At 47.2% G+C, this 17,098-nt stretch overlaps 1 protein-coding gene across 1 annotated transcript in view; it reads right to left on the reverse strand.

Annotated features, from left to right (window-relative positions):
• Window positions 1-16,383, reverse strand: part of TLL2 (tolloid like 2) — a 127,410-nt gene extending 111,027 nt beyond the window's left edge. Inside the window, exon 1 of the mRNA XM_011374039.2 lies at window positions 15,740-16,383. Coding sequence (XP_011372341.1) covers window positions 15,740-15,920 — 181 coding nt within the window. The 5' untranslated portion in view covers window positions 15,921-16,383. The remainder of the gene's footprint in view (window positions 1-15,739) is intronic.
• Between the last annotated feature and the right edge of the window lie 715 nt (window positions 16,384-17,098).

A 17,098-nucleotide genomic window follows, 5' to 3' on the forward strand; every position in this document is an offset into this window, starting at 1 on the left:
AGAGCTGGGGAGTCTGTGAGCCAGGCAGAAGTCCAGCCAATCTGAGAGAAACCCCTTTGACTATGCTGCTTTGTCACCAACCCCACCCTTCCCGAGAGTCTGATTTCTGGCACCCAGGGATCAAGAGGATGAGACTGCTCACCCTTCTGACTTTTCCAATCCTTCCTGGCCACAGGCCCTGCCCTGCCTCTGGGCTCACTCCAAAACCAACAGAGACCTGAATTTATCCCAGGGAGAGACCTCCAGCAGGTATGCACCTCATCTCACCTCCACCAGTCAGGCCGCCTCCAGATTTTCATATCTACATTTGCAGCTTGGGCTTGCAGGTGCTTTATTTTTCAATCAACTTCTCACTTATGGACCTAATCACAATTGTTCCACAAAAGAGCTGCTTCCAGAATGAAAAAGGCCCAAACTAAAGCAGTATGGAATCACAGGCATGGTCTGGACTGGGGAAGAGGAAGCTTAGATGCTGTGTGTGACACTGGGCAAGTAACTTCTGTTTGGAGGCATTTTCTTCACCCATTCAATGAGACAGCTGAACCAGCTCAGGGTTTCTCAGGGCATGGTACACAAATCCTTGCATTAGAAGTGTCTAAGGAGAGTGTTGATATGAAGATCCCCAAGCCCCCACCCAGATCTATGAAATGAGAATCTCTGGGGACAGGGCCCAGGAATATTCATGGTAAATTCAAACCCCATCCCCCTGCTCAGGTGACTCACGAACACTGAAGTTTGGAGACCAGCGGAGTCCATGGTGTCTGAGGTCCCTCCAGCTCTAACGTTTGATTTAAGAGCAATTTCTGTTAGAGAAGTATAGGGTATCCATCCAGGGCCTGCTGTCTGTCCACCCCAATAATAAGCCACTCAGGAAGGACCTCGCTAATGTTCCATGAGATGGTCACCTAGAGATAAGCCGAGATTATTGAAGAAACTAAATATGGAGCATTCAAACCATTGGAATTCCTCTCAGGAAACAGGCTGAGGTGGGGTGGAGGGGCCAGAGGCAGGGAGAGCTACAGGGAAATCCTACCCAGAGACACATTTAGTTCACTTCGAGTTTCCAGCAGAGGGATTTAACAGGTTTAAAGCAGTTTTCTGTGAATCTTTGTTAAGGGAGTGTATGTACAAACAAACAGGGAGGGTTTTTTTTTTAGTAAAAAGTTAATCGGCTTAAAGTGTGCAACTAAATAAGCAAAGCTTACATTAAAGTGACCCACAGAGAAAGGACCCCATGGAAAGAAAGTTCTAGGAAATACAATATGGCCTCTATGTTCCTTTGTAGTTTCACACTATAAATATTCATGGGGCAGTGTTAATGGGGTCCACAGCTCTATGCAACCACAATAGTTTTTTTGTTTATTCTCAGGACCATGAACTTTGAAACCATGAACCTAAATTTCAGAACTCCGCATTCAGGCGCATTTGCAGAGCAGGAAGGGAGAGGTTCAGGCTCGCGGAGGACAGAGGAGAGGAAACGGAGCGAGATGTGAATCATGTCTCCTGAATCTTTTGGTTGAAATTAAAGAGGAGGCTCTGTTTAGTATGGGAGGCCTCCTGTCTCCAAGGTCCCCAGCTGCTCCAGCCTGGGGAAATGGCCTTTGCAAGGGATAGACAGCTAGTTACTCAAGCATATGGCAGAGCGAAGTAGGGCATCGGAAATATTTTAATTGGATCAAATAGATGTATTGCATGTTTTACATTGAAGACTTTAAAAAACTAGTTCGAATCATGGAATTTCTAAGATGGACAGAGTTTAAAAGTTATCTAAGCAATGTTCTTGTTTTCCATACGAGGAAACTGAGGTCCAAGAAGGTTAAATGACTTCCTCAAAATATTGCATCGAGAAGCCATGTCTGCTGACTCTAAACCAGTGCTCTTCCCCTACGGAAGGATGGTAAATATGAAACAACCATGGCTCTGCCCTACTCTCTCTCTCCCATGGCAGATATCCCCAATTGATCATGGCCCTCTCGTCCACTGAACCTAGACACAGTCTCCAAATCCATCTCAACACCATGCTACAGAGGGTCAGCACAAATGGATAGAAATGGCTGATCAGTTGGGATCTACTTGCCATTTATGCCCTACGCCATGCTGGCAATGTCCATAACCCATTGCCCATTTATTCCAGCTAAGGGCTTCTATTCAAAGTGACGTAAAGCCTAAACTCAAGGGCCCAAACGTACACACCAGAAACATAAAAGGATCGGAGAAGCCATGGGTCAATCAGGACCTAGGAGAGCACCACACACAGACGGGTGGGTATGACACAGCAACTCAGCTCTGAAAGCTGATTCTCCCTCAAGAAAATCCAGACCTGCCTTCTACCTTGGCTGGATCATCCTATTTTACAGATGAGCCAAGAGAGTCTGGCTGGTGCCTGGGCTGGTAGCCACCTTGCTCAAGGCAGATATCTATATGCCTCTTCATCTATATCACAATACGGTTGCACCAATACATTTCAGAGCCATGTCACAGCTTCACTTTCCAAGCAAGACTCACGTGGCTTAAGAAATACCTGCTCAGCTAATTTCCCAGGAAAAAAAGATTATCCACCAAATTGTCATGAGCAGGTAGGCCAAACTGCGAGGCTATTTAAGTTTTATAACTCCAAAAAGTTTCATTTCAGATGCCAACCCCAGTCAGTTGGTGATGTTTCTGTGAGCACTGTGAGGTGACTTCTTAGACCCATAGGAAAGAGAGCCATGATTAGTCATGTCCTCCACTGGCATCATAGGTGCTGCATATTGGTCATTTACAAATGTATGTTTTACAGATACTAAAAATGTTTTTGTCCATGTAAATGAGTATCTGCAGCAAGGCCTAAGCTATGACTAAAGTTATTCTTTTTATACTTACTCTCCACCCTCTCCACCCTGCTCTGCGCCCAGGAAGACTGATCCTGTAGACTGCACCTTCCACTTCCTCCTGCCCTCTGGCTTCCGATTGCATTCAAGCTGGAGGAGACCCTGGCAGATCAGAGAAAAGGGGAGAAACAGACGCAAGCATTTCTTCCCTGCTCTGGTGCTGTCTCTGGTAGTAGTCCCATCCCTCCCCCACTGCCCCTCCTGCACGGTTCCGGCTCCTTTAAACTGCTCCCTTGCCTGTTCCTTCAGCCATAGTGGTGGCTTGCTAGTCTCTTCGTTCCCTTAACCCTTCCTCTGTAAGTAGTCCCTTCATTAAGGTCTCTTCACCTCAAATATCTGGAGTAAAGTCTGTTTCCCACTGGGACCCTGGCTCAAATAGCTGTTCTAAGAATGTCCTTCCATTATTTTCATAGCTAAATAGAAAGATGGGATTCTGACTAGTAAAGCGAATGGCTACTTCGGCTTAAGATGACACTTTCCACTGCTTAATTCCCACAGAATATGACTCATTGCCATCTCACACCGGCTGTATTCCCACAGCCTGAGCTCACGTGGCCTCCACTCGGTGATGGCGAGAACGGTGCAGTTTAAGTCTGAAAGGCCAGAAGCTATTTGGACTTTAATTTGGCATCTTATATGCCTCATTCCAGGACCAGGCACATCTCATAAGCCCTAATATCTCCACTGCGGGAGAGCGTCTCCTGGAGCCGTAAGTTACCAGTGCAATTCTGCAGGACTCATTCTGAAGACAAAGGCCCACTGGAGACCCTAACTAGTGTAGGGAGTGGAGAGTAAAGGAGACCTGGACCTACCTCCAACCAGGCCAGCAGCTATCCATGTGACCTTGGACAAATCACTGCCCCTCCAAGACCCTCAGGGTTCTCACACGAAATATGAAAAACATACAATAAATAATCTCAAGGGTTCCTTCAATATTCTACAAAATTTTACTCTAAAACCTTACTTTGTGTATCAGTTAATGTTCACTAATAATAATGGGCCTGTCACCAGTTTGACTAACTTTTCTTCATAAAGGTTTAGCAAGTTTAGCCTGTTGTGGCAGAGATTGCATATTGTCCACCACTACCTTTTCTCCCTTCTTCCATAATAATAGAAACTCTGATTTTCAGTTCCAGTTGCAGGTCTTCCAGAAGAAAAATGTCCCGGACTCCCTTGTAGCTATCTATAGCCATATGACTAAGTCCTGGCCAAAGAGATGACAGCAGAAGTGGCAAATGGCATCTCCTGTGAATCTTCTTTTCTTTTCCGTGCCTTCCATGTCCAGACCATGTTCGTGACGTTTTGAGCTCTGGCTATTATCTTGGACCACAAGGACAAGGGCCTCAACCTAGGGCCCTTGGAAGGGGATTGGATCCTGGAGGACTTCCTGGAACAGAACTGCCATATGGACCCTGGATTGAAGACTTTCAGACTTTGATGTAAGAAAGACAGAAACTTCTAGTTTATTGAAGCCAATGTTCCAGCTACCATTATATTGCCTTTCAGCTCTAAATCTCTTTGCCATGCTTTGTAATACTGGAACTGGACCCTGGAGGAGTTTCTCCTTCAGCGGTCTCATCTTTCTCATTCCTGTGGAGTGGCTGCCAGCAGTGTTTAGGAGAACCACTGGTGCCCGCCCCTCGGAGTTTTGCCAGTATTTCAATGGGCAATTCCCAGCTCATCAGCCTTTTTCCTGCACTGTCTCGGCAAACTTCTCCAACCTCCAGTGGGCCACAGCCACACCATCTCCTGTGGAGTTAGAATTTTAGCCTGGTTGGGATTGTGGGGCACCGGGTGGCCTCTTCCAAGTTTATCCCTTTCCTAGTACTTGTTCCCTGTGTCTGCTATTTCTGTTTTCATTAGGGTTCTCCTACCTCCTTTAATAGGCAATCCTCTTTTGCTAGGTAATAATCTTTTATATTAAATTTTCAAATTACTGGTGTGGTTTCAGTCTCTCAACTGGACCTTAATGGACACAGCCAATTAACTTGGGTCCATTACTAGCAATTTAACCTAAGCTTAACTGAAACAGCCATGCAATCATCTCCATGGTAAAAGTGAATAATATGGTACAGAATAAGCTTTCTGCTTTTTAAAAGTCTTCTCTCCAAAATTTATTTGTGACAAAATCAGATAAAAGGTTGAAGTTCTTAATATTTAAGAGTACCTAAAAAAAGGTTAAAAAATGAACATCTAATTAGAAAGAAAGGCACGAACAGAAGGAGAAAAGCACATAGACAACAAAAGAAATACAAATGGTCATAATATATTTTTAAAAGCTCGAAATCATTTGAAAAAAAAAATACGATTACGATGAAAATGCAAACTGAAGAAATAGCAAATATTTTTCACTTATCAAACCAGCAAATATTTAAAAAACTAGAATATAAAATATTAATCTTAATGGGAGTAGAAAGGAGTAAAAAAGTTTCGAAGAGCAATTTGAAAAGAAGAATCAGAAGCCCTAAAATCATCTATACTTTTGACCTAGCACTTCTGCATGTAGGAAATTTTTCTAAAGAAATAATTTAAAATGTACATAAGAATCTAGCAAGAAGGATGACTTCAGCATCATTGTTTATAAAATAAAAAGAAAGAGTTTGGGGGAAAATCTATATGTCCAACAACAGAAGATTAAATACATTATGGTGCTTCTATACAACGATGTACAAAAGAATTAAAATTGATGTTATACAAGTACATTTATTATATAACCAACTTTATTGTCATAGAAAGAGGTTCATGGTACTAAGTGGAAGTGAAATACAAGCAGGTTCAAAGTGGTATGTACAGCATTTTAAAAAATATATATGTCAACATGCGCAGAAAAATTTGAGAAGAATACACGACAAATGTTAACAATTACTTCTAGGCAATGAAATTACCAGAAATTTTTACTCTTGTACTCTACATTTTCTAAATGCTCTCTAATAGGTATTATTATCTGCGTAATTTTAAAAACTGTTGTATGTTTTTTTAAAAAAATCTCCTTTTCCTGTCCATCTCAAGGGCAACCCATGCTTGCTGAGCATGCCTTGATCAACTCATTCATGTTTCAACTATGACTGAGGCACAGCTCAGCTTGAGAACTCTCCCACACACAGAGCTATGATCTCTCTCCCATCTTCCTTTCCTTTCCATTCCCAAGTCCATGGCCCAAGTCTGGCCCTCATGCTCCCAGGGCCTAGAACTCCTGGTGTTCCTCCTACTTCCTCCTTCTATAGACACTAAGCATCATAGGTCTTCACTCTAATAGTCCTCTGCTCAAAAAACATCAAGAGCTCCCCATTTCCTAATGGGCATTTCAAATGTCTCAGCTTGACATGCACTTTTCCAAGCTTCTTTCAATCTTGTCATTACTATTCTGCAAAGTAAACCAGAATAATCTCCCAGCTTCAGACACATCACAAGCAGTCCTGCTGCCTCACCTTGAATCACAAAGCTTATTCCACCGGAAATGCATTTGATCTTCTGCTCATGCCATTCATCCTTCCAGGCCAAGCTCAGGAAGCCTACCTTGATTGTCTTACAGGGATTGCTACCTTTTTCTGAATCCCTACGGAATCTCATTTGCTCAATTATCTACTTGACAAATATTGTCTGAGCACCCACCGTCTGCCAGGCGCTGTGCTAGAGACTAGGAAACCAAATGAGTCTGGTTTCTATCCCTTGGAGCTCGTTGTCTAATGTGGAGATAGACACTGAGCAAATAATCACACCAATGACTCTACCTAGTGATGGACTATAAAAAATGCCATGCTGGGAAAGAAAGGTGATGAGAGATTTCAGAGAAGGGGCCTGATTGAGATCAGAGCCTGGGAAGGCCTCAGGGGGAAAGAACATGTAAGCGGAGTCCTAGAGGATGAGCCAGAGTTTGCCCAAGGCCTTTCCAGGCAGGAGGAAGAATCTGAGGGAGGCGGAGCATGGCAGGGAAGGGGAGAAGGCTGGTTGAGTAGGAGGGACAGGGTCTGCGACTGCTCTCATCCCGACTGCAACGAGAAGTCATTAATGGGTCCAAAGAGGGTTTGATTTAGTAAACATGATCAGGTGTGAGTCTCAAAAAGCTCACTCTTGCCTGCAACATGCAAAACAGACTGCGGGAAGCAAGAGGGGCTATGGGGAGACAGGGTCAGGCCTTGTAGCAGAAGTCCACAGAGGAGCTGGTGGGGGCTTGGGTCAAATGACGGCAGTGAAGATCGAGAGAAGTGAACGGGCTCCATTTTAGAAACAGCGCTGGCAGGACTTGGGTTGGACTGCATGAGCAGGAGGGGGAGACAGGTGTCCATGATGGCGCCAGGGCTTCTGGTTGGAGCACCTGGGTGGTCTCTGACACTACTAGGGACCTGCCACCACACAGCCCACCCCTCAGGGAACTACAGCAGACTCTGAGCCTGGAGAGAGAATAGGAAACCAGTGCCGGCTCAGCGGGGAGAAGAACTGACCCAGAGATATGAAAAAGAATTAAGGAGAAAGGCCTCCTGCTCCTGTGGGAAACTGGCTCACACAAGACTCACATCGACTCAAGGCCAGTAACCCAGGTGGGAGGAAGGGAAGGAGGCTCGGTGAAAATTGCAGGATGAACCAGGAGATAAGTGGCCCAGATGGCGGAGCGGGCAAAGACTCGGGGTGAACATCAACACTCAAGTGCTTGTGCAGGCGAGCTTGAGAATATTTATTGGTAATTGACAGAAGTGGTTAGAGGGTGGCGTGATCCCAGATAGGTCTGTAACCAATCAGCAGGAAAAGCTGGGCTCCTGTTGCTATGTTTGCATCCAGGCAGAACTGTATTATGAGCAGGCTAAGAGGATATCATGAGAAACCTGCTTATATGCAGGTCTGTTTGGTTTATATGTCATCCTCTCCCTGCTTCATGGATGAGAGCGAAGGAGTGGTAGAGCAATAAATTGTTATTTGCCACAAGCTACAGATCCCAAGAGAACTCTCTGCAGTCCTGAGAGGGAGAGATAAGCATGCACAGGCCCTTGAGAGATTGTCACTTATAGGGAAATTCTTAATGGAGAACAATAATAGGAGTAATAGTAAGGAGAAGAACTAGCAATTAATGACGGCTTTATAAATACTTCGTGTTCACTGCCTCAGTTCATCCTCAAACAAACCTATTTATTTGATGGGTTTTAATATAATCCTCATATTCCAAATGAGGAAAATGAGGCTCAGAGAGGTTAAAAAACTTAGTTAAAGCCACACAAGTGGTAAGGGCACAGGCAGGCGTTAAGTCACAGGCTGCCTGATGCCAAAAACAGTCTCTCAAACAAGATGTTTCACTGCTTCTGCTCTATCACCCCAGCTGCCATTCACCCACAGCCCCCTTGGGAAACATCAGCCATCTAAGTCCTCTTCCTCTGGGAGATGGCTGGACCCACCATCCCCAACTGACCTGACACCCATGCACTGCCCCAGGCCTTCTGAAAAAGGGATGGAGAAATAGAGAGGGGGACAGGTGCATTTCAACACCTTGAATTACTCATTTATTCTTCCCTATGCATTGGGACTAAGAGTACTTTGAAAGCCAAAACTGACTCATTCTTGTTGGATTCCTAGCCAAAGGATAGAGAAAAAGGTAGAGAGAAGGTTGGGTGATGGTGCTGTGGGGACCAAATGCACAAACATGACCTTCAGACAGGCCAGCATGGAGATGCCTGTTCACTGTGTGTGGAGACAGCCAGGAGAAGGGAGCAGTTCCAGAGTCAGAGAGGCCATGTGCTAAGAGAGGAGAACAGGAGTTTGAGAAACCTGTTCCATTAATTACAAGTTCAGTGTCCTGTGTGGGTCCCAGCCTAGCCTCTCTGGGCGAGCACGCAGACCACATCCTGCAATGCCTGCAAAACCACAGGAGCCTGGACCATCTCCTGGCTGAGAGACCACTGGGGGAAATAAAAGAAAAAGAGCTTTGTAAACCATCAGGTGTTGCCCAAAGCTCTAAGGCAAAGCTGTAACCATTGTGAGAATTAGCATCATTGTCCTTCCTCTTGAAAACATAGCGCGGGTTGACAGGCAAAGGTCTGAGAACCGGCAGAGTTATAGTCTCTATTCAGATTGCTTGGCTATGTCTCCGTGGCAAAAAGATGGGTATCACCATCGAATGTGATGTGGCCCCCAATCCTGCTTATGTCTGCTTGGAATCTGGAGGCCACAGGAATGCAGCTTTGGAAATATGAGTGTCTGGGAGGGGCTGTGGGCTGAATGGAGACTTGGGCTCAACTCCATTCACACATCCCCAAACACAGTAAGTCCACGCTTAATGTCATTAATAGGTTCTTGGAACTGCGGTGAAACAACATATAATGAAACCAATTTTACCAAAGGCTAATTGATATAAACAAGAGTTCTACAGTATCTTACCAATGTTATAACAAAACGATGTTAAAATGAAATGAATGACATTATTTAGGGACCAGCTGGCCCAGACACCTGATTGGTCTGCAGGGCAGGGAACTTGCCCCTGCACCTCCCTCCCATCCTAATCTCAAGGAAACCAGTAAGATTCATGACAAACTTGTTTTTAGACCAAGGTCTCTGGACATAGAGAAGCTATCGGCATCAGTGTCATTGGGAAACATAAAACTGAAAACATCATCAGGCTTCAGTTGTTCAGATACTTGGTTTCCTGCCACTTGGAAACTTTGTTGGATTTCTGTGGGATGAATGATAATAATGAAAACGATAGTATTTACTGACTGTTTAGCATGTTCCAGGCACTATTCTAAATGTTTTGTCTGTATTCACTCATTTAATCTCATCGTAACCCTCTGTGGCAGGTATTGGTTGCCACATTTTGTAGATGAGGAAACTGAGATCCAGATAGTTTAAGCAGGTCCCACAGCCACTAAGTGGCAGAGCCAGGAATATGAACCCTGGCGATTTGCCTCTAGAGTTTGCTCAGCCCCTAGACTCTCTTACAGGACTGAAAAGTGGTGCTGTGCATGTGATTTCGTCTAAATCACACACTTTTTGCACATGACAGATTCTTCAGGAGCCAGAAAATTACGGCAATAGGTTCACATTTATTGAGTGATTAGTACATTATCGAGTGCCTTTCCTAGAACAACAGCCTGTGAAATAGGAGTTTCTATTAACTGCATTATTTATACAAGGAAACAGGCTTTAAAGGCTGAAGGATTGCTCACAGTTTCATAGCAAGTAAGTGACAGAGCTGAGAAGGAAAACCTAAGTTGGCCTGACTCCAAAGCTTAGGTCTGGAACCAATGGGCACTCAAACAACAACTGTGGTCCATGACGGTGAGTTCTGTGAGAGTGGTTGGAGAAGCAGCAATACACGGAAGGTCAAGAACTGACCACAGGAGGTGCCAGATGAGATGACCTGCTGACCTGTTTACACTCAGCTGCCATCAGGAGCTTCTTCCTACTGAGGAAGCCACACCCTGAGCTGGAAGCTCCCAGAAAAAGGGCTGAGGTATGGTTGGCACTTAGATTTCCAGCACCCAGTGCACAGCCCTGCATATCCAAGGAGCATACAGATCTAGGGCTGTTATGGGTGGCTCTGTGGCACAGCTACTACCCCATCCTTCCTCTCCTCAATGTGCTGGACAGAGGATTAAAGGGTACTCTCCCCACACACAACCCTGGGAGAGGGTGTGAAACACTGACTGCTACACAACTGGTGGGAAAAAAAAAATAGGTTCCACTGATGTCGGAGGGGGGAACCTACCTTGGACAACACTGCTGAGGGCTCTTCTGTCTGCAGAACTTGAGCTCTGTCTACAGAGATGGCATCGAACGTCCAAGGAGCATCAATGCCAGGCAGAAAGTGTCGGCATGATGCTCAGGTTCTCCACATGCAAATTGAGAATCAGCCCAGCCTCATGTCTATTCCAGGGACTGGGTCAAAGATCAGTGCGGTAGTGTTCTCACTATCACTCGGCCCCTTCCAGGCCTCCCCTCTCCCACATGCTGCCTGCCCCAGCATGAGTCCTGACAAGAGTTGAGACCTCTAGGTTCTGTGCATCTCCTTCTACAACTCTGCCCTGGCCTGTCCTCATCTTCACTTGCTTTTTTTTTTTTTTTTTTGGTAATATTTATTGAGCTATATATAACTCACAAACCATAAAACTCACCCTTCACTTACTTTCGGGACCCTGTTTACCAATAATTATCAAGTTTGAATTCAAGAATTCCTAACTAACAAAGGACTAGTGGTGACAAGAGAGGAGGGGGCAGGGGGAGAAATTAAAAAATGAAATGTTAAAAATTAATTAATTAATTAATTAAATTTAAAAAAAAGAATCCTTAACTACATGACATGAAATCAACTGTTCATTTATTACAAAAATTCAAATGCCTCTACAGCATTTCAGCAAGAGTTCAAGAAGTACTTGTGAGCACCTGTTCTGTGTTCTCATAATGTACCTATCAGTCACTGAATACTTGTTGCATGCTAAGCATCTGACATACAATGTATCATTTAATCCTCATAGCAACCCTGAAAAGTGAATATTAGTAGTTCTTTTCAAGTAGGAAACTGAGGCTCAGAGAGGTTAGGTAACTTACTCAAATAGCCTTGCATGGGAGGTAGATTTTGAATCCAGGTCTGTCAAGTTTCAAAGCCCGTGCTCTTAACCACCTCAGGCCCTGTCCCAGTGTACTTCAGAAATATTGGAGATAAAGGTGGACTAGATGCTGCTCCCGCCTGGAGAAGCAGGAAAGATAAAATATTTTGTCTCAATACAGCCCTGAAATATTTTGACTGCATTGAATCAGCATCTGCCCATCAGCAAAGTTGTAAAAATGCCAGCCACTGTCACCTGGGTGTGGGCCACAGGGGTGGGAGTCTGATGGGGGAGAAGAGGTGCCAGAGAGATGGGAGGCAGGCTTCCGGGAGGTACCGCAGGAACCTCAAATCTGTGCTTAAGAGTCCAACATGCCTGCCCCTGCCATGAAGGAAGGAGTCCCAGGGAGCACATTCAAGAGTCCATGATCCCCCCAACTCTACCCTGAGCACTCTTGGGATGACTGCAGCCCGCGGGCCAGGGCTGCTTCACTTTCCAGGCTGACAGTGAGCTCAGGGGTTCTTTCAGCCATGAACCCAGTCCACATGGGTCAAAATCATCACTTCCTGATTGAGCAAATATTGATGAGTGCCAAAATACGCCAGGCACTGGGCTTAGAGCAGTGACCAAAGCAGACAAGAACCCCTGACCTCACAGAATTTGACATTCTAGCCTTGCATCGATAATGTGAGGGCGCTGGCAAGAGCTGCCCCAAAGAGTGCTGTCCTAGAGGGCTCTGGGTGACCCCCAAAATAAGGAGGCTCTGCAGAGGCCTTGTGAAAACAAGACCCCAATGACTAAAGCAGCCACCTCGATGCTGCTCCTTTCATTGGATTTCTTCCTGTCTCGCTCTCCCTGCTCCTTCACCCTGCTTCTCGAGATCGGCTCCCAAACTACCTATACGCAAGCCCTGATCTGAGGCTCTGCCCTCTGAGGAACCCAACTATAACTAGCCTCATGTCTGCCCTACAAGGCATGCAGTTTTGTTCCCATCCCCATTTTGCAGATGAGGAGACTAAGACATGCAGAGGTGAAGTGACTTGCTCAAGGCCACAAAGAGTAAAAGGGATAAGGACCCAGGGCTTCTGGCTCTGAATCCAGCTAAAAAAATTATGGATGAGGACAAGCAGGCAGGGGAAACCCTCAGCTTGGCAAAGGGCCTTCTCAGAAGAATGGTGGTTGGGAGGATGTCTTGTAATTTACTGTCAATCAAACCCGTGGCTGCACTTACAATATCAGATGAAAAACAAAACGGCAGAGCTATAAATCACCAGTTAGAGACTATGCCCGGGAAGCTCCCTATACCTCACCAACCCCCGGGCAGGAGGACTTCACAGCTTCATTCCCACTCTGCAATAATCTAATTTTAAAATCATACCTTTTTAGAGCATCAGATAGATTGTTTATTAGTAAATTTAAATTTTATAGTTTAAAACTTGTTTCGAAGGTCAGCATGAAGATGTTCTTTCAAGTTTTTAGGAATCATCCTCATTTATAAATGAGGATACTAAGGCACAGAGAAATAAAGTGTCTTAAGGTCACACAGCTTATAAATAGCATAGTAAATAGTAAAACTTGTAAATGGTAAAATTATAAATGGTAAAATGGTAAAAATCATTTTAAAAAATAGTAAAAGAAGTGAAATGGTAAAACACCAATTTGGTCAGCCTCTGAGAGACTGAGCTTGAAGCAATGGTCTACCTAGCAAAGAACACTAAGTAGGAAGGAACCAGGGCACATCTTAAATGTCCACAAGGTATGAAGTGGGCACAGGGTAAGATGGCTGATGTGGACCAAGACAATCAGCTCTCTGGACCTATCGGTTTGCAATCTTAACAAGTCCAACATCTTTACTCTATAGATGAGCAACCGAGACCCAGATAGGAGAGGATTTATCCATGATAACACAGCTCTGGTGAGGCCAGGAACAGATCTAGGACTCTCCTCCCTACACTCTGGAAATCCACACTCAGAAGGGGCAGGTGGGAGGTGTTTTAGGTGCAAAGCCCGGAGGCAAGTCCTATGTGGAGGGCTTCAGGCTAGAGGAGTCATGGAGTCGGAGTTTGACTGAAAGAGGATGAGAGACTGCCCCTAAAGGTTTGGCTTAATATGTAACCAGGAAATGCAGTGTTCCCCCAAGCTGAGAAGCATGTCCTTTCCTTGAGACTTCAGTGCACTGATAAACTGCTTGTTATCCTCCTAGAAGGCTGTTCCAGAAGCACGGACAGACTGCAATGTGACCTTTTCCCCAGGTCTCCCTTGACATCGCCCTCTTCTGGCCACTCTTAACATCAGCATAGCCCAGGGAGAGGCTGAGGGGTTGGGAGGATCAAGGATGGCTATGGAGGATGTGTGGAGCCCGCCAAACCACACTCCCAAGATCCTCTACTTTCCAGTCCTACCCGCCCATCTCATCCTGTCTCTGAAGTCGCTCAACATGCATGCCCCAGTTAACCAGCATTTTCCCAAAAATTACTGGAGAAAAATGAGGCCCCAACAGGCAAACCTCAGGGTTATTCCTCAAGGCTGAAATCAGGAGCTGAGAGCTCTCACGGACAGACGTATGGCCCTTTCACCTGGATTTGCAGCACCCGGAAGTCCTCAATACATTCCTGAAAAAACTGATCACTTCCCCATCCAGACCACAGCTGCCCACACTGCCTTCTACAGCCCTCAGCTCACATCCAGTGGAGTCAAGGATCTGACAGGTGTCAGTGATGGTTGATCCACCCTCTTTAGGCCCCATCCCATTTTTTGCAGCCTCAGTGTCCCAGCAAGGCCATCATTCCTACAGTACTCTACAGATTCTTCTCCCTGTCATGATCTAGGTCCTGTGATGAATTGAGATACCTCAGTCAGGGCTCACACTGCCTGCTGATAAGCTCTCAAATTACCCAGGAACCAAGTCTGTCCACCTTACCAGCTCCACGAGAAGCCCCACAAGGTACAACAATAGGTGGGTATTCTGAAGGAATCTTTCCACACCCTAAGACTAGACCCCTCAAGCCTGGTTTGATCTTCAACATTCAAAAGATTCTCAGGTCTCACAATCCCCTAGGTCCAGCTCTGACCTGCCCAATGCCCATCCTAGACCACAGCTGCTGCAGTGGCAACATAAAGTTAGTGCTATCATCATTATTCCATCTGCAGAGAATTTTCTCATAAATCTGAGTCCCCTTATAATTACTGTGTCCAATTTAGAGATGAAGAAACTGAGGATACTAGAGGTCTCCAGGGAGTGAAGTAATTGGGCCTCTGGCCCACGACACTCCCACAGACCTGGCTAACCACTTGGGAGAAGCACCCTGCCCTTCTGCGGATGGAGGCAGCCTCTTTCCTTCTGTTTGCTCACCTGGGCAGGCCGTTCAGTGAAAAGGCCAGTCCACGCCTAGAGGTAAACACCACTGGGAGTAGGGGGACAGGTGCCTGGCCACCTGCCAGAAGCAGCTCGGCGGGCCTCAGACACCATTCTCTCCCAGTAGCGCGAGTACCCCTCTGTCTCAGCTGGGAACCGCCCCATACCCATAGGCTTTCTTTGGAACATGCGTGTGGACCCTTTTGGGGCTGGCGCCTCCACTCTTCTGGCTTGGAAGCCGCTCCTCTCAGGACACACGAGCCTCTTGGTGGCTCGTGGGAAGCAAAAGCTGTAGCGCCCCGGCCGCAGTTTGCGCCAAAAAGACCCGCGCATCCCAGGACGCCGCTTCCTGGCCGGATTACGGCACCTGCCAGCTTCCATCTTCGCCAGCCCAGGGCGACCCCCAGGCCGGGACCACACTGACGGGCCACAGGGAAGTTTGCTTCGTGCACATTCTCCCTGGGCGCTCCTTTCCTTTTGCCTGCTTGAAGCTTTTTAGTTTTTTAAAATTTTCTTCCCAAGAGCAGCCAGCCACAAGATGTTGGGAAACTTTGCGCGAAACTTAAAAATGCCGTGAAATCAGAGCCAGCGACTCCAACGGAGCCTGGGAACGCTGCGCCCAGCCCTGGTCCTCCGCTCTAGCCTAACGCGTCCGGCGGTGGCCTGTGCTGACCACCTGGCTGTCAGGCGGCCGAGGCACTCACCCCAGCCCTGAGCGCCCTCTCAGCTTCGAGCACCCGCTTCAGGAACGCTCCGGCGGCCGCCACCTCGTGCGTGCCGCATACCAGGAGCCAGGACGTCCCAGCCCGAGTGGCATTTCAGCACTTCCTCTGGGCATTGTTTTCCCGGGAAGCCTGGGGGACCGCAGGGGAGGGGAGGGGAGACCCGCCCCACAGACGACAGCAAGGGCTTGCCCACCACCTCATTTGCATTTCAAAGGAAAACTTCTACCGGACTTCCCCGGAGGCAGCGACGGCGGCACCTACCGGCTTTGCACGGGTCGTGGTAATGCTCCAATTGCTGCTCCGCGCCCTCCTCGGCTTCCAGCGCCGAGTAGTCCGAGACGGCGTCGGAGCGCTCCCCGCGCCCCTCGGCGTCGCGGGGCAACGGCAGCAGCAGCAGCAGCAGCAGTGGCCCAAGGGCCCCGAGCGCAGTCCCTCGGGGCATGGTTGCGAGGGGTCGGCAGAGACTTGAGGGAGTTGCGTGCACGGAAAGCTGGGCTGCGGCGAGGGACGGTGCACTGGGTTGAATCAACGGCGACCCAGGCGCGGAGATTACGCGCGGCTGCCCCGCATGGCTCCGCACGGAGCGAACAGAGCCTGGAGCCCCGGCCCGCGTCGGGGCACCCAGGAAGCCGCCGCTCCGAGCTACTTGCCGGGCGGCCAAGGCTGCGGCGGCTGCGACTGTGGCGGTGGTTAGAGCAGTGGCCGCTCCGCCCCTCTCCACCCGGGATGCACCACACAGCCCTCGCCAGGGGCCCGGGGCAGCCAATCACTCGGGCGCCCGAGGCGAAGCCCCTCCTCCTCCCGGCACCTCCGCAACTTCGGAGGAAGGGGAGCGAGGTGAAGATGCTGAAGGCAAGGACCCGGGGCTCGCGGCGCTACCACCGAGCCTAGGGCGCCCTTCTGTGGGCGTCACCTCAGCATCCGGCCCCGGAGAACGTTGCTCCTGAAGATCAAGGCTGGACTTCCCGCCTTGTTTTATTCTCATAACTCACTTTACAACTCCCCGATACACACGTGGGCGCAGGCAGGCAGCAGCGGTGAGAGCTGGAGCGCAGGACCAGGAACCCCATGTGAGCCGAGCGGTACGCTTCGCTACCAACAATGTGCTTTCGGACAGTCGTTTCTCTGCGAGGATGAAGTGAATCTACTCTCTCGTTGCTTTCAGCGCAGAAAAAAATAGAGGATTACAATTCTCAGCTTTCTCAACATCCCTTCGTGCAGCCATGAAGGGTGCTTGTTGCAGCACCCACCTAACCTAGTGGCTTAGAGAAGAATGATTTAAAGTGACGGATTTCCCCTCTAAGTGACCCTATCCTTTAGTAAGTCTAAGATGTTTCATACAGGCAAAAAGATTGACAAATGAACAGCTGTACGTGCTATTTGTGTTAAATGCAGACATGTTTTATTAAATAAGCCATTCACCATTAACTTGATGGACTAAAAATGACCAATTTCTGTGGGGGTTTTTTGCAATTAAAAATATATGCCCAAATAATTTAGGCAATATAGAGATATTTAAAACCCATTCCTATTTTGTCCTTTAAATGTAAAAATGGTCAGAATTGAGACCTTTTGATTTATAGATATAAAAGGTATTATTACTACCATGAGGCTTTTCAA

Source organism: Pteropus vampyrus, unplaced genomic scaffold (genome assembly GCF_000151845.1).
Source record: "Pteropus vampyrus isolate Shadow unplaced genomic scaffold, Pvam_2.0 Scaffold238, whole genome shotgun sequence".
Classification (NCBI taxonomy): domain Eukaryota; kingdom Metazoa; phylum Chordata; class Mammalia; order Chiroptera; family Pteropodidae; genus Pteropus; species Pteropus vampyrus.